At 46.1% G+C, this 26,277-nt stretch overlaps 1 protein-coding gene and 1 long non-coding RNA gene across 2 annotated transcripts in view; one reads left to right on the top strand and one right to left on the bottom strand.

Annotated features, from left to right (window-relative positions):
• smad6b (SMAD family member 6b) overlaps positions 1–14,943 on the bottom strand; it is a 26,526-nt gene extending 11,583 nt beyond the window's left edge. Inside the window, exons 1-3 of the mRNA XM_023815172.2 lie at positions 13,367–14,943; positions 6,467–6,523; positions 5,852–5,929 (exon numbers count right to left, since the gene is read on the bottom strand). Of these exons, the coding sequence (XP_023670940.1) occupies positions 5,852–5,929; positions 6,467–6,523; positions 13,367–14,273 (1,042 nt within the window). The 5' untranslated portion in view covers positions 14,274–14,943. The remainder of the gene's footprint in view (positions 1–5,851; positions 5,930–6,466; positions 6,524–13,366) is intronic.
• On the top strand, positions 11,973–26,277 carry LOC111845623 (uncharacterized). The gene is made up of 3 exons (XR_002838676.2): positions 11,973–12,086; positions 25,622–25,722; positions 26,028–26,277. It is a non-coding gene; the product is annotated as an uncharacterized lncRNA (long non-coding RNA).

The following is a 26,277-nucleotide window of genomic DNA, read 5'->3' as shown; positions in this document are numbered from 1 at the left end:
AAGAGCCAATTCAGTGCCTCGCGCCACCTCAACACCCGGGGCAGATTTTCAAACAGGATGTTTGGCTGAGACCTCATTTACCTCCCCCCCACCCCCCCTAAAATAAACAATCCACAAAACCTGATTTTTGGAGGCAGGGTGGAAGTACTGCAGTCACATTATTTCCATATCCTGTATCCTGATGTAGCAGCCCCCCCGGGAGGGCGGTGAGGCTGCGGTGGAAACCTGAGCCACCGTGCCAGGTGGGGGGGGGGGGGGACGAGCGGCCTCGTCTGCAGGGCCGGCGGCGGTGCAGGCGGTGTGGGGAGGCGGGGCGGCTGCGGGGGTATCAGCCCTCAGACCATGGCCGCTCCTATCGGGTTACGGCGACCAGATCTAACAGGTACGCCGGCAGACACAACAAAGGAGCTCAGCAGGTAGGCTGACATGAAACCCGGCACCGGGTGGGACCTGGGGCACATCCCTGCCTTTAAAAGGAGAACGGCGGTGTCGATGCCAGCCAGTAATATCAAGAGAATTCCGCGTCCCTGACGAATTTCTCAGCTTCAGTCCGGCTCCTTTGGAGACCCATGTGGCCCAAACTCTGCTCGTCTTGATGCGTCACTCTGGGATATTTGTCAACTAATCCCACCGCTGGTGGCAGCGGAGCGGCACAGACTGCTGGGCAGGTGTCCCCCCAGACCCCATAAAGCCTGTCAGCTGTCGGCTTGTGCACACCACTCCACGCGCAATTTGTGGGGGGGTGGGCTTTTCGGGGGCTTTAGCGAAAGCAGCTTTTTTCCTTATCCCACCCCCCAGACTGTTTAGGGTACGGAGGTGCAAAAAAACTCAACATCTGCATGACTGATCTTTTCATAAACCTTGCCTCGCCAGTGACATCATGCACCCCCCCCCCACCCCCCCGGCATGAAGACCCTCCCTTCTGATTGTGCTATGCTAACAGCCTCGAACCCACGTCAGGCTTTGGCTGGCACCCTTCTGAGGAGATGAAAACCAAACGGAACGAGCCGTTGGTGTGTCAGCCATAACCTCAAGCTCTCCTCCTGGCAATATGTCCAGGTCTGAAATCCAACTTTCCTACTTTCTCATGACAGAAAGGAAAGAATGAAAAAATAACAACTATTTCTCTTAACACAGCGTGACGCGTCCAAAGGAAAATATTGGCCGACGTGACGCTGAAGATTACAACAGCTCTGCTGTTTTTCATACTTTACCCAGCAACACAAAGCACCTTCAGACGCGCTCTGATCCCCGTCGCGCTCTGCTGACAGTTAAACTAATTGAAGACTTTGCTGAAAAACGGTCAAAAACCTGAGCTTAGTCTTATCAAGTGTGTCAGCACATACAGGAAGATTTGAATTTATCGCCTTTGAAAGCCCTGGTAAGTTTTAAGAACATATTTGTGTGATGCAATAAATATATTCTGTGAAAATGCTTTGAGACCTTTAACATGCACACTGTTTAGTCAAATCAAACATAATTAAAATGTTTCTTAAGGCTCATGTGAAGACGGGGTGACTGCTTTTCTTCGCAGACGCCACTATCCCCTGTAATCCTGAATTCCATAAACCCTAAATTATTATGGTTATAAATGCTGCCGTCTGGGGAGTGTTACCCTTTCTTAGTGCCCTCCAGTGTCAAACCAGCACACATCCCGGACAGACGATGCCCGGTCACTTGCCACCTCGCGGCTGCCGACCCCCCGGCCCCTGACACACGCACAAAGGGCTACGTGCCCCCTCCCCACTCCCCGACGGCCCAATCCAAAAGCGTATGAGGGGTGGGGTGTGTACATTGCCCCTCCTTCAAAAGCAAAATAAAATAATACATCAAGGTAAAAAAAAATATGCTTTGCTGCTGACTGATTCCTACTGTCAGGCACGCGAGTCATATCTCCCGCACTGTTGTGAATCGGCCTCCCCCCGTCAGTCAGTGGGTTGCTCCGTTAAGGAGCGCCTTTCCATTTGTCGATTTAAATTTGGAAGACTTTTCCGTCTGTATGTCCGCCATGCGATCTGCCGTCGGTCTCACCTGTCTGCCTCAATGAAGATCCGAAATCTTGCAGAGGGCACAAATGCCACCCACCCCCCCCCCCCCCCGAGTGAACTGCCACGACCTAAGCCAAACTAAGCAACTCAGTTTGGCTGCCTTTTTATACCTGAAATTTTTACGTAAACTGTGCGATTAACATTTAAAGCTACCCAAGAAGGTCATGCCATCGACCTTCCTGCACAACATTGCCAAAAGTTTGTTACTAGAGGCTGAGATTATGTCTACAGAAAGACTCGATCCACAGGCCAAAATAATGATGAGTGTTTCACATTTTCATTATTAGGGTGATATCTTTGCACTAGCAGCAGGGTAAAGATTCAGGGCAGCAGAATTCCCAGCAATATCTGAATCAGCATCACAGGGCTCCCTGCTGGCCAGGTACAGCTGGAAGTACTAGGAACTTGTTTTGGCAGCATTACACTCACAGACACCACAGACGAACAAAGAACATAAATGAAGAAAAACATAAGTAGAAATAAAATAATAAATGAATAAAATAGAGCAGAGCTGCATGATATGCTAACAAGAATTATAAGAACAGTAAAGGGAACAGAGGTATATTGAATATTGGAATATAAAAGTATGACAATATATGACGTCCAGCAGGTGAAAAAGATGAAAAAGATGGGTTTAGAGTGAGTGGGGGGTGGCAGAGGCAGGGACTGTATCAGCGGGGGTCAGGGGGCTTGTTGATGAGTTCAGCTCCTGAAGGGAATAAGCTGTTTTTGAGGAGTGTGGTGCTGGTATTGACAGACACGAGTGTTTTGCCAGAGGGCAGCTTTTTTGAACAGTCCATGTCCAGGATGGGAGGAATCGGCCACAATCTTTGCTGCGCGCGTCAGAGGTCTGCAGGCGTGTAGGTCCTGTAGGGATGGCGGATTGCAGCCAATCACTTTCTCTGCAGAGCGGATGATAGGCTGCAGTCTGTCCTGGTCCTGGGCAGTGGCAGCGTACCAGACGGCGGTGGAGCAGGTGAGGATGGACTCAGTAATGGCTGTGTGAAAGTGCACCATCATTGGCAGACTGAACTTCTTCTGCTGCCGTCCTGGGAGGTGAGGATGCTCAGGAAATGGAAGGACTCCACTTTGTTAACCGGCGATTCATGGAGAGTGATGGGGGTGGGGCGTGTTACACCTGAAGTCCGCTACCATCTCCGCTGCCTTTAGAGCAGGGTTTCTCAACCCGGTCCTTGGGGACCACCAGACGGTCCATGTTTTTGCTTTCTCCCAATTCCCTGCCAATTGGGAGAGAGCAAAAACGTGGACCGTCTGGTGGTCCCCGAGGACTGGGTTGAGAAACCTTGCTTTAGAGCTTTGAGCTTCAGATTACTCTGGCTGCAGAAGTTCCCTCCTACAGATGGATTCATCCCCACCAGAGATGAGTCCAATGAGGGTGCAAATCTCTAAGTGTGAGGGAGAGGATCTACTCTACTGACATCGGGAATTTCAAAGGGCCGTCTCACTGCGTGCTCACAGTGAGGAGGACAGTGTCGGGGCGACCACAATTCATCTAACACGCCTGGGGAGAAGCTCGCCTGTGACAGAAAGACATTCCAGACTCGCCAGCAGATTCTAAATAATTTGAGAGATTTTGTAACCGAGGTGCGCAGAATTCCCTCAGTTTTGCGAGGACCAGGTCCTGCGATAGAGGGGAGGAGTTTAACCCTCAGAAAGGCCCAGTTCAAACCTTAGGCCACTGTTTGACAGGGGCAAGAGGAATGTGGGGAGTGGGCTATTAAAGCAGCTCTCGCCTGCTATCCACTGCTGCACATTTGGCTAACCCCCACATGCCCCCTAGCCTCGCTTTTAAGAGCTTAACTAGTTCCTGGATGGGGGTGGGGGGGACCACACATACGACTCCCATTAAATTGATCTTTTCTTTCCAAGCACTTAAGCAAGCCAAGGGCAGAGGGTGGGGCACGGGCGTGCTGCGGAGGGGTGTGTGGAATCCACCCCGCTTGTCATCTCCGGATCTCTTCTCCAAGCTAAATGAGATCCTAAATAATAAGTGCATTATCCAGGCGGCCAGCGGGGAAGGCCGAGAAACACGGAGTCCGTGTCACCGTCCCTCCCCGCGCCGGTGGGGATCCCCCGCCATTCACACCCACCCTCCACCAGAGACCGGACCTCTCGCTCGGGCAGGCCTTCTGGTTCCGATTAAGCGAGCGGAGTCGTTTGTCGACAGCCCAGGCATCTGGACTGGCGCTCGCTTTCTGGAAATCGTAACGTTTTATCAGTCGCCTTTCCGTCGGGACATTCCGAGTCAACAAATCCAGGGGGGTGGAACGATCGCTCCTTCCTCCCCTGATGGGACAGCAAGAAGACAGATTACTTGTTAGCCTGAAAAAAGGGTATATGCTTGGGGAGTTTGGCATCCTGCGGCAACTGGAGCGAGCTGACCTAAAATCATCTGCCGCAGAGTCAGATTTACTCCTTCTCTACGGATAATCCCTTCCCTACCCACCCAGGACGTCCTGCCTGTACAATGTGAGGACCGTAAGGAAAGGGGAGGGAATCACCCCCCCGCTGCTGTGGCTCAAACCCGGGTCTGCAGCTCATCACATGACTGCCAACCCCAGAGAATAATTCATCCGAAAGGTCTGTTTCTATCCGGCAAACCCCTATTGCAGAAGTGGCCAAGTTTTCCTGGGCCCACCCCAAGCTGGACTGGGGGGGGGGATTCAGCGGGTCAGGGGGACAGGGGGGCGGGTTTGCAGATCCAATTTCATTTTGATCCCACTCAAATATTTTCGAAAGAAAAACAAGGCAAGGAGAGCGATTTTTGTGGCCGCGGCGATGGCTGCGGTGGCCCCCGTGCCGAGCCGCTGCGCCAGGCCCCCCCCACAATGAACCCTCTGTGTCTCCGAGCTCCCACCCGTTTCCATAGTCTTTAATCAGCTGGAGCACAAGGCGGCATTAAACAGCAGAAAGCTTCCCGTACATGCCAAGGTCCGTCTCTCTGCGGGGAGGCGACACGGCGCTGGTGCCCCTCCCCCACCTTTCAAGGCCAGACGAGTCATGGCGGTGGCAGGTGCAGGAAGAGACTTGGACTTAGCACAGATCAGAACATCCCTATTCGTTACAACTAATCAATTCCAAATCCCTGCTTGGTATTATTGCAAAGCGTACAGTACGCTCACTCTACTGTACCCTGTCACCGCACACACTGAACGTTACTTTTGCATCACACTGAATCAAGTACAGATTGTGGCCTTCATATGCCAGAAACCTGGAATCCCGATAATCGTACTTGAAATGACTTGAAAAGAGCTTATCAAACTGCCATCCTACTAATCTGGCAAAAAACGTTAGGGTCCAATCACGCTGGTCTCCAGCTGTCCCCCCTCCCCCTCCCTCCAGGGGGCTCATTAATAATCGCACGCTGGCCTAGTAGAAACATCTGTGATCTCCCTGCTCGTGTTGGCAGCGGGCATGCCACGCTCGTCAGATTCCGCCGTGCCCCAGTGCAGCGCTCAGCACCTTATCCAGTTCACCCAGAAGCCGACGGCGTCCGCAGTGAGAGCTCCCACATCCCTCCGAGACCGAAAATGCTGGCAGAGGCCAGCACAGCGAATGGTGGATGAATGAGTCATAGTTACCTTGGGTCAAGAGAGACTCCAGCAAAGTACATCTGCAGAGGGCCTGCGGTTCCCACTGAGCTGCGCTAGCAGAGCGACATGACCTCTTTCTACAGAATAGACTAATAAGCAAGACCCCACCCCAGCAGCTCAGCTCGCCAGCATCACCCGTGTTTTCCAAAGGCTGCTGCTCCCACAAGACGACGCTGCCGGCTCACTCACCTGAGAAGTCGCCCGGCAAGACATAGGGGGAGCAGGCAGCCTCTCTTTCAGTGTAAGACAATGTTGAATCGGACAGATCTGCAAAAGGAGACACGTCAAGTCGAATCAGGAGAGAGAAACATACTCTTCACTCCACAGAGCAGTGCAGTTATTATGGATCCCCGTGTCTGTTTTCAATACCTCTGGTGGAGGGGGGGAGGAATGGTGTAAAAATGTCTAACTTCTACTCTTTAAATTTGTAGCAAATGAAATCGTGATCAATAAATCCATTCTCTGGGGGGGGGGAATAGCACCTGGGCCAAAATATAGCTTTAATGCTCACCGTCCCAGCATGGGGTGAGTAAGTAACAGACCCTGGTACCCAAAACTCCTAGCAGTGTAACCATGAACCCAAGAGTGAGTGATAAATAGCAGGGACCCCTTTACCACCTGCAGCTGGGCTTTGGGAACATCTACAGACCTGAATGTCTTTATTCATTCAAGCATGGCAAAGCAAAATTGTCCGTCGACCCACACCGTGGTCGGGTTTCCCTATTTTATAGGTGCTGGATGTCTCAGGAAACCTGGTTCTCCATCACGCGGGGGGCGGAGCTTGGTGACCCACTCGGGACTTACCCAGTGGCTTGATCTCTTCAGTGGGGGACAGCCTGGAGTAGGGGGGTGGAGGCGACTCTGGAACAGAAAACACCTGCGTCAGGAACCACCATGTGTCCAGAGTCACAGACTAATGTCCCCTTAAGATGCGCCGATGTCGCAAGTGAGTAAAATACGGGGCTGAAGCCCACATTTCATGCAATGGACATTTCAGGTCCAGAAAGTAAAAATTCAGTCCAAGATTTTGTTTCAACCAAACAGTTGAGTGCTCTGACTATGGCTGTGACTCTTTGGCTGTGTCCAAATTCAGGGGCTGCATCCTTCAAAGGACGTGGTCTATGTAGCCTTTGTAAGCTGCGTCCTTTGAAGGTTGAATGTATCTTGGGATTGTGGCAAAAAAAAATAACGCGCTTCTAGGCTGCATTTGAATGCGCCTTCAAAATGGGACCTTGTCGCACCGCCGTCACATTCAGCCCTCCGACGCATCCTTAGGAGGTCGCAGCCCCTGAATTCGGACACAGCCTACATACTCAGCTGGTTGGTTGAAATAAAATGTTGGTCTGGATTTTTACTTTCTGGACCTGAAATGTCCACCTCTGGTCTACATCTGTAGATGTGTGATGAGAGACCCGCCCATCCAGCCACTCATTCTGGTCAAAGTTGTGAAAATATAATCATGCAAAAAGCAATGAAATGAAATGATGACAATAATCTTCTCAAGTTGTCCCGTTACGCACATCTACTACTAGGCTCTGCAAGCATGAAGCCACTCTACGGTCCCTGAATGTTTTATATGACATTTTTGGTACTTCAATAGCGTTATTAGGTTCTTGTTTTGTTAGACGCTCTTGTGTATCTCCTGCTCCAATACTGCTTACGCTGTACCTGGGCGGTCATCCTACTTACACTTAGTATACTCCTTGATTGCACATATGTTGATAATGTGCCATTTGCCTTACTTGTTACTTTGGATGAAAGTGTCTGCTAAATGTGTAAATGTATCTGCGTGACATCAACCATGTGACTGAAAAATACTGCAATGGAAAATTATGCAAGTGTTAAGTGAATAGGGTCAAGACACACAGACATAATCAGAGCCCGCAGCTAGCAGCCACCCCATAATACCTGCACCACAGTGCTCGGGTTTAAACAAAAACCAATGGGAGGAATCACAGCATCACAGATGGAAAACCCTTTGCCCAAGTTAAAATCAGGTGTCTGGAGCCGTCTCAGACTTCCTGTTACTCATGTAATGAATATAAAAGTGGCTGACAAGAGAAAAAAAAAATGAGTGCAGTACTCAGGGAAAACAGGCTGGCTGTTACTGCCATCTTTACAGCACCATTAATCGCAAAAACAGGAAAAAAGAAGGCAAAAGGTCCTCCTAGAAGTCGGGATGATAAGGCCAAGGTCTCCCTTATCACAGGTCACTGAAGATACACACTTTTCGAGTGCGTCCTAAGAATGCTGCACTGGAGTTTGTTTTTCAGATTATGATGATTCATTTGTGCATGAACTATATTTGGATGAACCGTACTTTCTCCAGGACATAACTGAGAAAACAGAGGCAATGTGGCATCGTTATGGTTTCAGTTACTGTCCCGAATGTGAGGGGACCTTCACTTCAATCAGCTGGGCTGGAATTTTCAACAAAACATACACAGTAAATAGAAGCATCTGAAAAAGGAACAGATTCTAGAGTAAATAATATTTACTGTTACCAAAAGAGAATATGCATGTTATTTACATGGATTTCTGCCTTTATTTTGCCATTAAGCTGCTATTAATGGAGTTATGAAGCAAAGCCAAACAAAAGTTTTAATATCAAAATGGGGAAGGACAACACCAGCAGGACTGCGCTAATCCTCCGGCTGCGTGAAGCACACGGCAACACGGAGACACACTGACCCATCTGCGGACTGAGTATGTCACCCTGTCACCATTAGCCATTTCAGCCGCCACTTTCCATTTTCCTTTACTACCAATCTCATTTTTCTGAAGTTGGTCAATAATATGACATTAGGAAATCTGCCTTGTGTTTTTGTTTTTAAGTCTTCTCAGCTTTCATGAGCAGAGCGTTATAGCCGGTTTTCATATTTTCGCTGCTGCAGTGCTGTGCTTTCTCTAGGACTGAAGACGCAACATTTGCCATTTCTCAAGTTTTGGTTCATAAATGGACACAAACATGAAGTCAAGAGGTCAAACAAACCACTGAAACAAACATGTTATCTGTGCGGCACACATTTCCCAAAACATGAGCATTCCAGTATATGAACCAAGAACCTCGTGTGCTCTGACTTGCAGCAGCCACATTTTTAATATTAAAAACTAAATACAAAGCAGAACTACTGGAGTGGCGCCAAAGGAAAACGACTGGGTTGTTTGGAATCAACTGTTTTTCACTATTCGTTTAGCTAACTTTTCATTATGAGCCAAATAATCAAATAAAAACACACAATAATAAAATGTAATTGAATATACTGCACTACACTCATTTGCCTAAACTTCCGTATACATCATAAACGATTCAGGGCAAGTGAATAGAGGCGAAGCACAAAGTGAAAATAATTCCGAAAGCAGAGAAACGCATAGTGAAAGTCAAAAGCAGGCAGTGACCTCGCCAAAGGACGGGCACGAACATAACAGGCGCGGCTTCTTTAAGAGCCGGGATCCAGGCTCAGCCGTTCAGATACACAGCTAGTCAGTCTGGCGCCAGGAGTATGCAAACTGTATATTATCACCACTCCTCCACCTAAATAGCATGAGGGGACCTCTTTAGGAAAAGGGGCTTTTAAAGCGCAGCTTGAAACTGATCTCATTTCAAAGGGATAATGCCTGGGCAAATAAAAGAAGCAAAACTTTAAGTCTATTTAAATCCGCGTTCTATTAACCTATCCGAGCTGTTTCGTGCATTTTTGTCGCTGCTGGATGCCTGTGTACTTCTCAAGATTTACTGATCAATAAAGAAAGCTAGACGGATAGATAGATAGATTGATTGATTGATTGATTGATTGATAGAGCCTGGAAACACCCACCCAGAAGCAGCTATGTAAAGTGGCGGGGATTTCCGAACGAGAGCCCTGGCCAGACCGTGCAGGGAGCGCTAACGACCTGCGGCCAGTGATGGTATGCAAACTACTGACCGGCGCGCAACAGTAGCAATAACGGGAAACGCGTGCAGCCTCCGTTAGGACAAGCCTGGGCGCCGAGGGTCCGGCTCCGCGCTCTCTGACTGCACGTGAAAAGGGCAACGCTGACGCTTTACGTACATCTAAATCCTTCTGGCGCTCCTAACCCACAGGTCATATCACATCACAGTACGTTTAATTTGCCAGTCGCTCCATTTTCCTCAACCGAACCAGTTCGTAATATGTTAAACGACATTTTAACAATCTGCATGGGGCAACTTCAGTTTACTACAAGCAATAAAAAAGTAATTTACTAAAAAACCTCGCACACGTAAGAGATACAATTTAAAAGCGCCCAGTGGTCGTTAAAGTTCGAATGGGAAACTAGTCAGTTGAACTTTTTTTGTCTTTATTAAATTAAAATTAATTTAAACCACAGCCCTAGACACCCGACCATTCCAAAGCTTATCCATTAGTTCATCTGAAATTATTAATTTCGCCTCCTTGCAGTCTATTTGACAGCTGGCTTTTAAGCATGAGTGCGTGTCACGGGACGGTCGCACCCCCGCAGCAGGGCGCCCGGTCCGAGACGGAAATCTTCGCCTGCCTGCCAGTACCGGGGAGAAGCAGGGTTACCGGCAGACCGATACTGCTGAAAGTCAAACTTCACCAATTTACAAATTTCACGCATAGATATTTGAAGCTTAGGATTCGAATCAATTCCAGGTTCACTAGGCCTATCAAATCCTTTCACGTTGCTTTTGAGCTTTAATAATATTTTCCACATTTATAGGATATTCTTAGAGTAGGACCATTGATGTATTACAAATGCAATAACGTGGAATTAAACTAGGCCTGTACTTCCACCGTAGTCGAAAAATGCCAAGGGTCTGGTTTAAACTGAAAACTACACTGTAAAACATTTAATGTCAGCTTTCCGGTCAGTACCACGCATGCCACCATTTTATAAATTCATTAGAAGAATTTTTACGCATATGACGCCATTAGCCGGGTTGAACCGTTCTTATAGTTAACACCAAAAATAAAGGTACATTTTATTTTCTAGTAAGGCACATAGCCATTGTAAAGACACTTGCAGCTGGACAAATTCCATAGGAAAAGCTTACGGTTACGTGCGCACTTTAGTAAACTTATATTCCCAGTAAGACCAGTGCATTTAGTTGCAGGACGTATTCAGCTCGATCAAGTACAGATGTGAGCATTATACTACTCAGATTTCAAAAGATTTATAGAAGAATAAGACGTGCACCAATGCGGCATATTTATGTGCTAACTTACAGTCGTTTGTTCCCGATGCTGCACATTTAAAGAAATTTAAACAGTTAAATAGCCTTTTAGGTTTTAAATGTACAGTAGGCCTATACGTTTTGACGATAGAAGAAGGGCGGATCGTGACCTGGTGGACTAGCCACTGCTGCTTCGGTCTCTTTTTATTTACAGTATTTAGTATCAAGTTTAATTTAATTGTTATTTAAATAACGGGTAAAGTTTAAATATTATAATTGAAATAAGTAGGCCTAGCCCATGTAATCACAGGCTTAACGCGTAATGCATGTTAGCCTATATAATCTCTCTAAATATTTAAGCTATAATGGGTGAACAGATAAGGCTACGGTTAGTCAAATTAATTGTACACATTTTTCTCTGTAGAGAGAACTGGTGAAATTATGATGGGCAAAAAAGCTGCACTAGCTGGTGTCTAGTTTTTTTTTTTTTACCGTTTGGTCGAGTTGTAAGGCTGGGTTTGAGTGAGAAAAGATAAAGACGGCGCTAATGGAGTTGCCGAAACAGCAGTCATAACAACTCAACTTCAAGTGAACGATGTAACGCCAGTAAAAGAAAAGGGCCGCGTCTTCTTCACAAGAATGGGCAGCTGTCATCATATACGGACGCTCCAAGAAGTCTAGTGCCGGCTGCGGAAAACAGCCCCCTGCGTTCATCGCTATATTTGAAGAATTACCCAGATAGATTACTCAAGGAAATCGAATAAGCAAGAGATCCACTCAGTTAAAGGATCAAGCGTTATGTTTTCTGACAGTTGATTTATTATTCTGTCTTCTAGATTCTTCATTTATACCAAAAAATAATACATCATTTTAGTCACTTTACGAGCAGTTGTTACTTCAGTTACCTTATTCAAATTATTTAAAAATCTTTTTTGGTACAGTGGTAATCTTTAATGCTAAATGTGTATACACAGCATTCAGTCTTGTGCACAAAATTGCATGTATAAAGCGTTGATGTTGCACCAAAACCAGCTGAAATAAACTGGCCCCTCGAATGCGCGTTTCCACCTTCTGCTGCACCTCCTTCCTAAGTAGGTTACGCTTCTACTCTGAGGAAATCAAATTTGCGGGTTAACTGTGTCCTTCAGGCTGGCCGCCGGCCGCAGACCGCGAGCCCGTCCAGATAAGGCCACTGCATCTTCGCCGTTACTGCGCAGTCACGACTCCCTCAAAACTACTCCATTCTGAAAATTCTCAACAAACCAAGTAAGTCTGTTTCAGTTCCGTCACATATAGCTTCAGTTTACTTGATTTTCATCACATATTCAATACAAGTTGACAAATTGCCCCTTTAAACTTAAATATTTAGCCTTGAACGTGCTTGAACGTACAACTTTTCACTCTGCACCCCAGCTGACTGATTTGATATGTGTTCTTAGCATGCGCTATCTTTTAGGATAATTACTAGCATATGTCAATATTGTTCTTGTATTCGCTTCTGAGTCGAGGATTGGCCAGGCTGATAAATAACAATACGCTGAACACATTTTGACTAGGCACTGAATTGGGTCATAGTTTTGATAGAGAACAAAACAGCGAACATTTCACACTTGCGAGAGGGATTTGGAAGGCAGACAGACATAAGGACACCGTTAGAATAAAGCAAGCAGTGATGCCCAAATGAATACCTGGACAGCAGAGGCGCATACATGAGACGCGCAGCAGTTTAAAAGGCATGCAATGCGACTGTATTATTTCTTTTCTACATACGAACGTATATGGCATTTATTCTGATAGCAGAGGAAGTAAAGGAGTTGGGATGGGGACAAACTGGAAAGCTCTACGAGTTACTGCAGGCTCGGACACAAGAGTTAAACAAGGCTGGTACAGTACAGTTTAGTTTTCCGTTTATCTAAGACACGTGTACAACAGAAGATGCTTAACTGAACCAAATCAACATGGCATCAATAAAAGGAGGTATTCTGTATCCAGTTGTCCACCTAGAATCAATCTAGGTTTTTCTGGTAATCGATTACAACAGGTTGTATGCTCATTCTTTTTTTGCATATCCACAATGTTTGATTTTATTACATTCCCATAGTCTATTTTAGCAATAAAAATCGAACCGTGTAAATAAGTCTTGCAACACATTAAATCTGCTCATGCTAATGTCAGAGGGTCTAAATGTTTTTTTTCCACTATCAGTAACTAATTGTAATTTTGTAAATCTGATCATTTACTGAATCTTCGCTTGAGAAGCGATCAAGCATCTCCTCTTCATGCCACAGTAGTCATTACCATGGTACTGCGAAGGACTTCAACACGCGACAAGGATCGAGCGCAGATAAAACTTTGCGATTGTCTCTAAAAACTTAATCCGGAAAGATTCCCGCTCACGGTCAAAAACAGCTTTAATATAAACTATATGTCAGGCGACGCATTCGATAGTAATAGGAACAACATACTCGACTTCATCTAATTGAGAAAATTACCCGAAATTTCCGCCGCACTTGCAAGACCCCGGGACGCAGAATACATGAACTTACCTGGGCCACACAGTCGGCTGTAATGGTAGGGATTGCAGCACACCGTCGGACTATCCGAAGCCCCATAGCTCTGGCACTCGCAAAGTGGTTTGAGTTGGGCCGTGTGCTGAAGGTCGGACCAACGGTAAAGCTTACAGAGAAGCAGCTGAGGTGGTGCCATATGGCCACCCAGCCGCAGCTCTGTCCGCGATACCATAACACAATCGCTTGGCATCCCCCCTTTAGATTCCACGGCCTCCAAAAGGGTATCCAGCGGCTTTCCCTTTAGCCTTTTAAACAAGGAATAGGTGGCGGTTTTAAGTTCCTGCTCAATGACAGAGCGCTGCTTTGCCTCCAGTGCTCCCGGAGAAGCGGCGTCCTGAGAGCCGTGGTTCCTCAGCATGAATTGGCATGAAGCAGGTTCTTTACCCCGAGCCGTATCTGGCGTTCTGGGTTCCGAGTGTTCCCGGTCTTTGAACAAACAGCACGTCACCGTTCTGTATTCATTCTCCGGTGCCGATCTGGGACTTCCCTCTTCCATGAGACACATGGCACCCCCATCTTGGTCCAAAATGTCCCCCGAGCCGCCACTCTCTGATGGATATCTGGTGCATACTTCCTGAAGGTTCTCCACAGTCGAACCTCCTCGGGTCACCGGTCTGAGCTCCGTTTTGGAAATCTTTTCTGGGTTATTGCCGCACAGTTCGTTCCGACTCCCTTCGCTGGTTTTGCTACTTCCATCGCCCCCCTGTCTATCTGGAATCAAACGGCTTCTCCAGAGTCGCCGCACAAGACCTGAGCGTTTCGACCTGAACATACGACAATTTATAAATCTAGAGTTTGTATTCTTGTTCAGATCGGAGTGAATTACAAATTCTTTTATGGTCGTCGTACAACATAAATGGTTTGTAAATGCCGTGCAGTGCATGCACAGCCGAATGCTGTATATTTGCGGCCAAACAGCAACATTAGATTAGGAGCTAAAATAATAAACGGCATTTAAAAGGAAAAGCGTCCCAAAATGCAATACCACATTGAAATCAAAATGCATAAAACATAATATTCTATTCCCTGGGACAACAGAAAACTTCTTTGTACTCCAGCTATTACACACAAAACTGCATAAAGCATTAACCGCGATTCTCAAGCGATGTTATAAGTATTTGCACCAGCGACTGAAAAAACTACGCGAATGTAGCCTGTAACCGACTAATAAACAGCAGAGATCGATCACTCTGCGCTTCCGCTTTGTTTCTGGACTTTGGAACACCTTAAAAATTTTCCTTTTAAAGCAGCGCTCGACACATGAATGGAACTGCTCCGCTGTGAATTAATCCCAAGAAATTCCTTTCAGAATTCACAATCCCATTGGTTAGTCACCATAGTAAAGCATTCGTGTAGAATTCCAACGTATTATAGTATGAAGACTGCTGACGAACAATCCTTAGGCTCAGACGTGCGACTGACCCCGTGTTCAGATCTGGTCACACAGCAGCCTGGGTTTTCTTTCCCCGTTTCTCTCTTTTTTGTGAAACACACACATACACACGGGGCCCCCGAGGATAGCTAAGGAGCCATTGGCTGACTCTCATCATGTGCTAGTCTAGACACTTTGGCGGCTGTGAGCTGCACTGATTGTTGCGCAAACAAGGTTTCAAGTTTCTTAACTCTTAAAGGCGTAACATTCACCTCTTCCCTTCTCTGTAATAGAAATTTACGGAGGAAATCGCTGTCCCAGGTAAATAGCAGGTTGAAAAAACTATGAAAATGACATTTTACTTAGAGTGATTTTCATTTTTAATTTTTTTTTTCCTAGTTTCAAAGTAAACTTTTTTAATCCATGTGTTGGACAACAAAGTGAATGCATCGTACAGTAACCAAATCCTAGGAATTGTACCCCCCCTCACACACACACACACACACACACACACACACACAACGGCTTTGCAGCCCTGCCACGGGGAGCACGTTACCTGCACATAAGGAATTTTTGTCCGAGCGGGAAGCCCACAGAATTCCATAGAATGACCTCATGACGCACTGGGCCCCTCATTTGTGAGCGAATTCCAGCAATATACACCCACCCAAACGTATAGGGTCGTGCACACTGGATTGGGCTGTATTAATTTTTGACGTCCTTTTTTTGTATCTCTCGTCACTTGTGCATAGTTTAATTAAGCACAATAAATAAATATACCAGTTGGCCAGGTACAGTAGAATTTTTAAAGTAATGAGATAACAACTGCTAAGTCTATAGCATTTTTAAAGTAAAGTACTTATCGACTGTAAAAACGAATCCAATAAATCCAACTTCAAACTTTCTTTATATATACAAGACTGCGTTGCAAAAGTTACATCACAATTGTGATTTTATGTTATATCGAATAGAACAAAAATGCAACAGACGTAGGTGCTACTAGCACAAGCATGTGTACAGCAGGATTATATAAATATATATATATTGCTTCAGCGAATCGGAACTTGAAGAGTTAATGAGCTTTCAAGTGGAGTCAGTGAGGCGGGGCCACGCCCCCCGATGTCTTAACTTGCTCAGAGGAGCAAAAGTTCAGGAATGAGGTCCGTCGATTGGCCTTCGAGTCCACATGTCTTACCCCCCGAGACAAGGATTGGTCAAAAAAAGAAAATAGACGCGCCCACTACAAATCTATGATTGACACTGAATGAAAGAAATTGCCCTCTCTTAAGCATATTGTCAACACTAGGCGCTCAGTGCTTCGGGCATAGAAACACAGGGTCAAATATAAAGAACGTTTGGATAGTGAAGCTATAATAAAAATGTGATTTTTCAGTAACTATTAAATACGTTCAAAGTAAAAATAGCAGAGTAACTGAAATGTACTGAAGTTGGCAATTGTTTTTAGTGTAAGAATGTGAGGACTTACACAACATGTTTTCGACATTTTCTGTTATCTTTTTGATATATTATTCTCAGTAAATTTGACTTTGAGCAGATTTTAGCAATTAAATTGTTATCTAATAAATTCAGTAGATTGCACACATTTTTTTTTTTCAGGCAAGGATGTTCTGTACAGTGTCAGTGTGAAGTAAGTGTTCAGGTCCAATTGTGTTTATATGTTAAGAAAAATGACTGTGATGGCTCAGGCACTAAGTATGAGGTATTTTAATTTTAATTACAAGAACAGCACAATGCAATCTTCACCCTGCATTCCCATCGGAATGGACCCCTCACATAGCCACCTAACCCTCCTAAAACCACCCTATCCCCCAGCCATAAGTGTAAAGCCTACAGCAGTGCAGCTACACCTGCAGAATGGAGAAGCTCATTGATGGAGCCCAGGGGAAGCCTCTCAGTCTGGGATACCTGTATAAAGTATGCTACCCAATTTAACATTGACGGAGACTCCTGATCTACTGTTGACAGTTACCAAGGAAGAAAGCAGAAAGTTTAAAAACAAAACGTATTACAGTGTTATGATGAGCGTCATTAGTGGAATATCATTCAGTGTTTTTTGATTTTCATTGCTGTTTCTTTAAGCCATGATAAGAATGAAAACGGGCTCTTTTATTAAGTGTATACATTTTTATTAATTTGTTACTATAAGTGATGGTGCGGATCTTACCAAGCTTACAGCCACAGTGCAGGCACACTGTGGCTCTGTGGGCAGAGGTTCAGCCAAATAGGTGAAACGTTTGATCCTCAGCCACATGTCACGTTCTCTGTCGGCTTGTGTGGGTTTCATTAAGGTCCTCTGACTTTGTCACTCATGCAGCTCAAGTACATCAGTGACCCCAAATTGCCATTATTAAATCTGTAACTCCTGTTCAGCAGGCTAGTGTCCCACCCAAACTGTTGGTCACCCTATTTTCAAGGGGTTCCAGCTTCTTACTGCCCTAATATTGATGCATAGTGAATGAACAGCTAGAGAAGCAGTCCCATGGAAGTGTTACCTGACTCATGCTACATCATCCTTATAAAATATATCATATGCATGCAGGTTAATAATAAATACATTTTTTGAACAGCTAGTTTCATAGGCTTCCTCCAGAAATGCTGGCTTCTTCCCGCAATCCAAAGACATGCATTTAGGTTAATTGGTGTGCTGAAATTGTCCTTTGTGAATGATTGTATGAGTGTAAGTGTAAATGTGCCCTGCAATGGACAGGCATCCTTTCCAGGGTGTGCTGCTGCTTTCTGCCCTGTGCTGCCATGGATAGCGGACAGGTTCTCTGTGTCTCTGACCAAGATAAGTGGGTAGGAAATGGATGGATGGATGGATGGATGAATGATGGATGGATGGGTGATTGATGGATGGATGGATGATGGATGGATGGAAGGATGATTGATGGATGATGGAAGGATGGATGATGATTGATGGATAGATGGATTATCACACAATTTTACAGATGGATGGATAAATTCATAATAAACTGTGTGTTTATATTCATTAATTCTTAAAGCATTCTCTGTCTTTAATATTTTAAAGTATTGCACTGCATTATGCCGTAAGGAAGGCCTTGCAGTGAGCTAATCCACATTGATATCTTCACTGTGTAGCTTTAGGTATTCAGGGATGGTGATACAAACATGTAATTGTTAGTTAGGGATTTAAGAAGTCGTGACCGTAGCCTCTGGGCCCTCAATAGGATAAGCGGTTACAGAAAAAGGATGGATGAATGGATGGGTTTAAAGCAGGGCACCTTCTTTGTTACCACGTGCCTCTGCAGATAACTAATTCATATACTAATAGTCACACCAGCAATGAAGGGCAGTAATTTAAAGAAAGACGACAATACAGGCAAACTGCATTTGTGGCTCAGCGTGGATTCCACCATGAATGTGCTGTTTGCCAGGATAAACATGATTTCCTTTGGTATGAAAAAGACAGACACATTTTACAGGTACAGTATGGATAATGTACTACTACTGATGCTACTTCCACCAGTAAACACAGATTGAAATTTCATCTTACTGAGTAACATATGCCGTCACCAGGACAAAGGGGGCTTAGAACTCATAATATGAAAGCTAGGGCTTTGTAGGACTGAAAATATGGGTAATACAGAAGATAACGACTGTACAGTGAAAATCGGGAATCCTAAATGCTGAGACATTAACAAGACCGACTGGGAAGGTGCAGACCCCTAGAACAGCTTATGTGCATCTTACACAAATGCCACTGAAGCTCATATTTTCTCCTGTGATTTCATTTATATTGTTCGCTCAGTAGATTGTTTGAGAAAGTGAATGACATCCTGGCTTAGAGATTAGTTTAATGTAAAGTCTCCATTTTGGATATAAGTTTTTGTGTGTGTGTGTGTGTGTGTTAAAAAATATATTATATATTGTGGGCATCTCTTCTTGTTCAGGTGCTCTGTGCATTAAACCAAAGCATTTGAAGAAAGGTTTATGTGTAATGGCACTAAAATAATTTCCTTTTATGATGCATAAACTTTCCCTAATTGTTTTGTCATTGTTAAACATGTGAAAAAACAATAGAACAAATTATGTTTTGTATGATATTGCAAGTAATCGGTAATAATACGTAATATGATGAAAAGCCTAACTCCAAACCAGCAATCTATCACGCAATCATGAGGTGCTGTTTTCTGTCGGAGCAAGGAAGTGCTGAATATTTGCAGAAAATATAAATGTGAAGGGTGAGTGAGCTGTAAAGGGGAAGAGAGGGGGAAACGATCTGGTAATTGAAGACATTTTGATGAATTTGGTTGTGTAGGATGGAGGCTATGTGAGCTTTGGCATGTGTGCCATCCTCCCTTTGCATTATGGGAAATGGGCAGTGCTGCAGGGCTGTGCTGTCATTAGAGAAGCCACCGATGGCATTCCCAGCGTCATCCCATTCTCACACGTGGCGAACCTTGGCGCAGGCAGGCGCCACCCTTCACACCAAATCCCACATTGTCTCGACCACCCCCCACTTCCCGCAGCTCCGCTGCCCCTGCCAGACTTAACGTCCAGGTGGTTTAGTGACTCCACGGGTGAGTGACTCCACGGGTGAGTGACCCCACGGCGTCGCATGGGGAAGCGGTGCTTCACTCCCTGGTGCGGTGGTGTGGCTCCGCGGAGACTGGGGCGGGGGTAGTCTGCGATACCTGGGAGGGCCTAATCGTGGTGGGCGTGGTCTGCGATACCTGGGAGGGCCTAATCGTGGTGGGCGTGGTCTGCGATACCTGGGAGGGCCTAATCGTGGTGGGCGTGGTCTGCGATACCTGGGAGGGCCTAATCGTGGTGGGCGTGGTCTGCGATACCTGGGAGGGCCTAATCGTGGTGGGCGTGGTCTGCGATACCTGGGAGGGCCTAATCGTGGTGGGCGTGGTCTGCGATACCTGGGAGGGCCTAATCGTGGTGGGCGTGGTCTGCGATACCTGGGAGGGCCTAATCGCAAACCGCCAGCTCTGTGTTTTTATCACTGAGGTTCTCGCTTAATTACATCTCCATGGACAACTGGAAAAATTTCTGCTATGTGCAATATATAAGATACAGAAAATCAGCTCACATTTCCGTATCATTTACATCATTATATCAAGTCCGTTGTACTTTTTTGCACGTCTGGAAGAATCACTGTTACTACATGAGCAAATAAATAAATGGAAACATATACTTAACTTTTATTCGGCCTATAATGCTGAGATTATATTGAAAGATTCCATGTTGGTGTTGAGGAGTCGTCCATTGGGGGCTGTTTCGCCACAATCAGCCTCTTCATTGCTGAAGCTCAGACTCTGTGTCTGTCCAGCTGTCTGCGGTTCCTCCCAAATTCCCATTGGTTACCGACAGCATTTCTTTGGAGATCAAGTAATTGAACCTTTGCACAGTTATGTTCAGCTGGAGTCAGAAAATGTCAGACATCTTAGACATTCATTGTCAAAAGAAGCAGTTTGAGAGGAAAGTCTGCAGCATTTCACTGCCGATGGCATCTGGCCCCCTCCTTCCAGACCTGTGATTATGCAGAACCAAAGCTGGGAACACATGGTCCCCACAGAAACTACACCCCCAAATAAAATGGTTGAACAAAACTACCCCCCAAATAATACACACTGCTCAGTATTTATAAACATTTCCATACAGTAGTAAACAAAACATAAAAACACACTCTGTTTCGCTCTGGCTGACACAGCAGATGATACAGTTTAAGGTCATCACTAACCGGCTTTATTATTTCAGAACTTCATTTATAGATCAGTTATCATGTGTTGTGACACAGCACCCCACCCCCGACTCAGGAGGACAGTGGCATCATAGCTGCCATTGCCGAGTCCACGACCCACAGCCGCACCAAGCTTGCACAAAGAATAATATTTTCCCAATTTTTATCAGCATTTGTTCAGCAGCTTGTGGAGTCAGTCTGTCTTGGAGGCCTAGATAACAACTGCGAAGTGGAAGACTGCCGCCGTCTGTCTGAGTGACTGGGATGGGCCCCGAACGGCCTCTTTATGGGCCAAATTAGCGACGTTTCTACAGATAAAACTATAATAAGCAGCTGCATCCCTGGTCTCACACCCCCCTTGTTATTGCTTTGACTTCCTCTGGTCGCTGTGCAGCCTTGCAGTAACCAGCCGGTAAATAATTTATGACTGCGGGGCCTGCAGGGATCTCACTGTTCCCAGGCCAACCTGGGTGACCTGCTTAACTCATCATGTGACCGTCGGCCCGGTTCCAGCTAACGTCCGGTTTAACTTCGATCCGGTTGCTCCGTATGTTGGCAATAATCGACCGTCTAAGGTCATCTGGGGGCCGGGTTCTGTAAAGATGTGCAAAAAAGTGATTAATGAATAGCACGCTGTTCTTGTGAAAACAGAATTGCTTATGGAGGAAAAGCGGCATTTGTTCAGAAGGGTGTCCCTCTTCACTGGCAGCCCATTAACTCAAGGGGAGATGTGCGGGCTTTTTATATATGGAAACATCGAACATTCAGTGAGTAACCCAAGAGTAACCCAGGAGTAACTCAGGAGTGTTCATGTGTGGGTCTATGCATAAAAACAGAACTTAAATTTTAGAGAACATTCTGCCACATACAATTTGATCTTTGGCGCCTCACTGGATTGCTGCCCATTTCAAAATGAATGTGTGTGTGTGTCTGTGTGTCTGTGTGTGTGTGTTGAGGGGGGGTTAGGGGGCTAAGCCAAAATGCCACCGAGTGCTTGAGAGTTACATAGTAACTCATATGGTGCAACTTAGTCCACTTTTTAATACTTCCTTGCACCAATAAACTCAGCTTTCACAAAACAACCATGAAACACATGGCCAGGCCTGAGCTCAGCCCACAGCAGACGCTTTATAGAATCTCCGGCTGGCAGGCCTGGTCCGGCTGGCCCGGCCTGTACGGTAGGCTGGGATTCCCCCTGCAAACTGTCCTCTGAGCCCAGCAGCAGGAGCCAGGCCTGCTAGCAGCTTTTCTGTTTATCATAATTACATATAAAACGGAAAATGGAGGTTGGATTCCAACTTAATTGACAGTTTGGATAATGTGGCACCCTCATCCTTGTGTTGCTCAATCGATAATTTGAGCCTCAAGGGCAGAAAAGGTAATTATATTGACTTTTGGAATTTTGCTTTTCCGTACAGCTTGGTAAGATAATGCAACAGCATTCTTACATGTCAGAATTATGTTAAATGTGGGCAGGTACTTAAGGGCATGTCAGTAATGCGGCTGAGTTAATGACTGCTCTGGGATTAGCACTGACATTAAACAAAACAGCGTGCTAGCGAGTCTGTAGCTGTCTGTCAGTGTTTCCTGTTCTCCGCTAGGTAAACTACGCTCTGAGTCACACGTACACGCTTACACGCGGACCCCTGCAGGCACAGAGCAGCAGTACATGACAAGCAGGCAGCAACGTTAACACTCGAGTGAGCAGTCCGGCCCATGTCCATCCACGCTGCCCCGCTCGCAGACGCACGTATGCTGTTGAACTTCACCGAACCCCACCCTCCCATTGCCTGCTCCGAGTTAGAGTGTCCGTTATTGTTTATCATTGATGCGGTATTGCAATCAGCGAAATACATGTCTATTTCTTTGTTAATTAGGGTTTCTTATCATTTTCCAAAAACTTTCATTGTACTGTGATATATGGCGTACCTGGGAGTCAAACACAACAGGCACAATTGATTTAGTTATGTAACACTTATTTAATACTTAATGAAGTGGAAAAAAATGTATCCTGCTCTTAATGGGATATTTAAAGCCCAGTGCTGTGCCCCTTATTAAATATTGTAAGGATAATGATACCTAGGAATTCTTTGGTTCTTTCATACCCCACCTTCCTCTCCTACTCGACACACATATACAGGTGAGAGTGACACGTGAGGTCGGAGTGCAGGGTCACCTCTTTGCCCAGCATGCTTCAGCATTTCTCAGAGCTACAGGCCTTGCTCAGGGCCAAACCCTGATATGGTCACTGGGATTTAAACCAATAACCTTCTGCTCACAGGTACCAAGCCTTAAAATCCACAAATTAATAAAACCGTTTAAAATTTAGTTTTAGATATCTTTTATATATCTTAAGAGAATAAAGCGTTATGTAGCATCCAGAACATCTCGCTTGCGTTCAGTGGACTTTTCTTGCAGTTAATTAGGATTCTCGTGGGAGCTCTGTAAGTGCATCCAAAGGGGACTACTGGCCGATTGGACATGGCAGACGAGATACGATTGTGTTCCCTGGGCATCTCCTGTCTGCAGTGTTTTAGGATGTTCATTAGTGCTACAATCACTTTATCTGCTTTCAGGCCTTTGATAGCAGCCCGGCTTGGCGGCGGGTTTGTAATGGCCTCCCATTTAAACCCTGCCGCTTGATAGTGTATCAGCAGACAGGTCAGCCTTTGGAGACAGGGTGTCCGGCACCAAACCAGCTCCCAAAATAGCCCCCCTCCCATGTCGGAGCCCGGGGCCCCCGCCGTCCGGCGCGGGGAGCTCTGAAGACGTCTGATGCAGGAATAACCAGTGTCCAGGGCTTCACAGGCAGCCGCACGCAGACGGACACACGGCCCGCATGCGAGCTCACGCACGCACACACACACGCATGGCTGAGAGGCCCTCCCAGACAACATGGCTGCCCCGGTACTTAACATTCCGGCTGCTGTAATCTGCAGCGCCGTCTGACGGGCCAGCTCTCGCTTCGGCTTACCACTGCACACATTCTCTTTCTTAATTACACATAATATCCCTTTAAGATGCTTATTACGGGCGTCTCTACAACTCAGAAAAGTTTTAACTGGGGGGGGATTTCATCCGGAGGGCTGACCGCGAAGTCTAACACCGGGGTCAATCTCCCCCACAAAACATGCTGTAAATTCAACAGCGCCAATCACTGGTCAACAGCACGGCCATTTTCCTCATGTTATTTCTGTCGTTTGATGCTACAATCACTGTTCTGGCTGGAGAACATTGACCGGCTGTTCCTCTGGAGTCAAGGCCGCAGCCTCTGTCCACTGAAGCATGTTTTTTTCATTACCTACCTCTGGCCGTCTATCCCCACTCCCGAGAAGCTGGGTGATTTAAACTCTGCTGGCACAGAGGGGGTCAGCTCCATGACCCCCCGGGTATGATTTACTTGGGGGTTCTGGTTACTGTTTCTTCACCAGCCGTGGACCCGCACCGGCCCTCCCCTCCTCAAAGAGGCGCTGGCTCGGAGCGCCGCTGAAAGGTGATTAGTATCGTCCCAACAAAGCCCCTTTTCCCGCGAACTGTGCTAAATAAATCAGGCACAACGCGAGCAGAGCTGAGCGGAAACGCTGAATCACGCTCTGAAATCGAGACCCAGACCCAACCTGTGCCAACCAGGGAATGTGAAACGTGTGATTTAAAGGTTAAATCTAGTATAGAAAAAGAGTTATATCATGTAAACAGATAAACTTGACACCTAACATCTGACATGGTGCACTAACTCCTGCTAGTTGAATAGTAATTAAAATGATCAAAATGAATTGAAATATAAATGCTACATTGGAAGGAATTGGTATTGAGTCCAGTGCATCCACATACTTCCATTCAGTGCTCTTAAATCCTAACCCAGCAAAGCAGAACTCATCCAAGTCTGACTCAAGATGAAATATATTTACAAAATCGTGTCCAGATCACTCAGTTTTCCTAGCTATTTGACCTCTTCTAAATGTTCACTTCAGTGTTCAACATTTTACTGATCTTTAATGCCCAAAAATGTCTATGCAGAGGAAATTCGAATAGTTTCGGTGGGAGGGGGGGGGCAGGCCACAACAAAGTGACAGAGCTGGCTAGTTTTTATTTCGGCCTGAGGATGGTCCGGCTCTTTTCCTGGAACAAAAACCGCATCCACACCGCGATTAACTCATTGCTGAAGCTTAACTGTGCCAGACAAGACATGGAGGATATTAGAGTATTAATGTGAGAGTAGGTCATAAACGTGCCAGGATACATATTTAGCTAAAAAAAAAAAAAAGGAAGAAAACCATGTATAATCAGATCTTTCTCACAAGATGTGTGCTTTTTATTATCGTTTTCTTGACTTTGAACCGACTTTGTTTATCAGAAGCTTCCTCCAGTGTGGAAAAAGGTAAATAGCACAAAGGTCTGTGCTGTTTCTTTGGGAAACAGAACATTTATATTACGCTTCCACAGATTCATTCAGTGGCACCTTGAATCTAAGAATGCTTGTAGATGTAGCGGTGATTGCACTGCCAAATAGACCCCAAGGGAGGCAGAACAGGCCACGATATCCTGACAGACCAATTGTAAGGCCAACACAGAAAACACAGGAAAGCGTCACTGTGACCTTAAGCAGCTGTACAGACCCAGATGTTACTGCCGTTTGGCTCAGTTTGGGGACGTCTGCGACTAAAGGGCTGTGAACAGACTGAGATTAATCGATGCTTCTTATCTGCAGCAGATCTGAGACAGAGAAGGTCTCCCTACCACAGTCATGTTCCTGGAACCACAAAAGCTGACATCTTCCACTTGTCCACCAGGGCTCCTGTGTCTGCTGCTATCCTGCAGTTTTCCTATTTGGATTTTACTCACAGCTTTCTGTTTAAATCTGAACACTTGTCCTTCAGGGTATTAAATAACTGTCTCCCTCCTTGAGACTTGAGTTCCTCTAATCTAGCTGCTCCCCTGATCCATCCTTGAGTCATTACCCATCCCGAGCTGCGTCAGAGAGTCCTGATCCTCGCTTCCAAGGCCCATGAAACAATTGAATTTTCCCTGGCTGCAGCTGGAGACACGCATCTCCATTATTCTACACCACTACACTTCTATGACAAGGCAGACATGTTAAAATCAATTTGTTTGTCTCTTGTTTTTATAGCCCCGGGCAGAGAGTGAAAAATGGATCTCCTCGGAAAGCGCTAGAATGACTGCAGGAGGCTGGATTCAGAGCATGAGCAGTGTCTTCTGGATGCTTATCCTGTACGCTGTGGCATCGCCGTGACCCCAGCACCGAGGGTCACGCATGTTATATAATGCTGGGATGCAGGGGGCATGGAAACACACGGAAATAAGTAAAGGCGGACAGGAACGCATAAAGGCAGCACATGAGTTTATCATGCCCTTGTTAAGCTTACAGAAAATGAATCAGACTTCCCTCTGGCCCTCGATAAAAGCCATTGTTAGCCGTTACTGGTTTCCAGTGGGGAGACACACGGCCATTATGTGCGAGAGACTCTGAGGGCAATATGTTCTAATTTTGATTTACTTGATCTCGTATCTTGAAGGGAACCACTGGAGTGCCTGCCAGTCTGGCGCTGGCCGTTTCCCCGCATGACCTCAGTAAACAGGAGCGCTGACAATGGGCACCATGCCGCGGCCTGCCTGCCTCGCCTTGCCGCGCCGCGCTCTGTGAGTAACCCCGCCACGGCCGCCGCCGCAGGGAAGACATCCTGGCGAGCAGAGCGGAGCCGGAAAGACGGCGGCCATCTCGGTTCAGCAGGTCCGCCGTCAGGGCTTAGAATGAGGTGTTCCCAT

Source organism: Paramormyrops kingsleyae, chromosome 11 (assembly GCF_048594095.1).
Source record: "Paramormyrops kingsleyae isolate MSU_618 chromosome 11, PKINGS_0.4, whole genome shotgun sequence".
Classification (NCBI taxonomy): domain Eukaryota; kingdom Metazoa; phylum Chordata; class Actinopteri; order Osteoglossiformes; family Mormyridae; genus Paramormyrops; species Paramormyrops kingsleyae.
The sequence above is the reverse complement of the archived record's forward strand: the minus strand, read 5'-3'. Positions and strand labels throughout refer to the sequence as shown.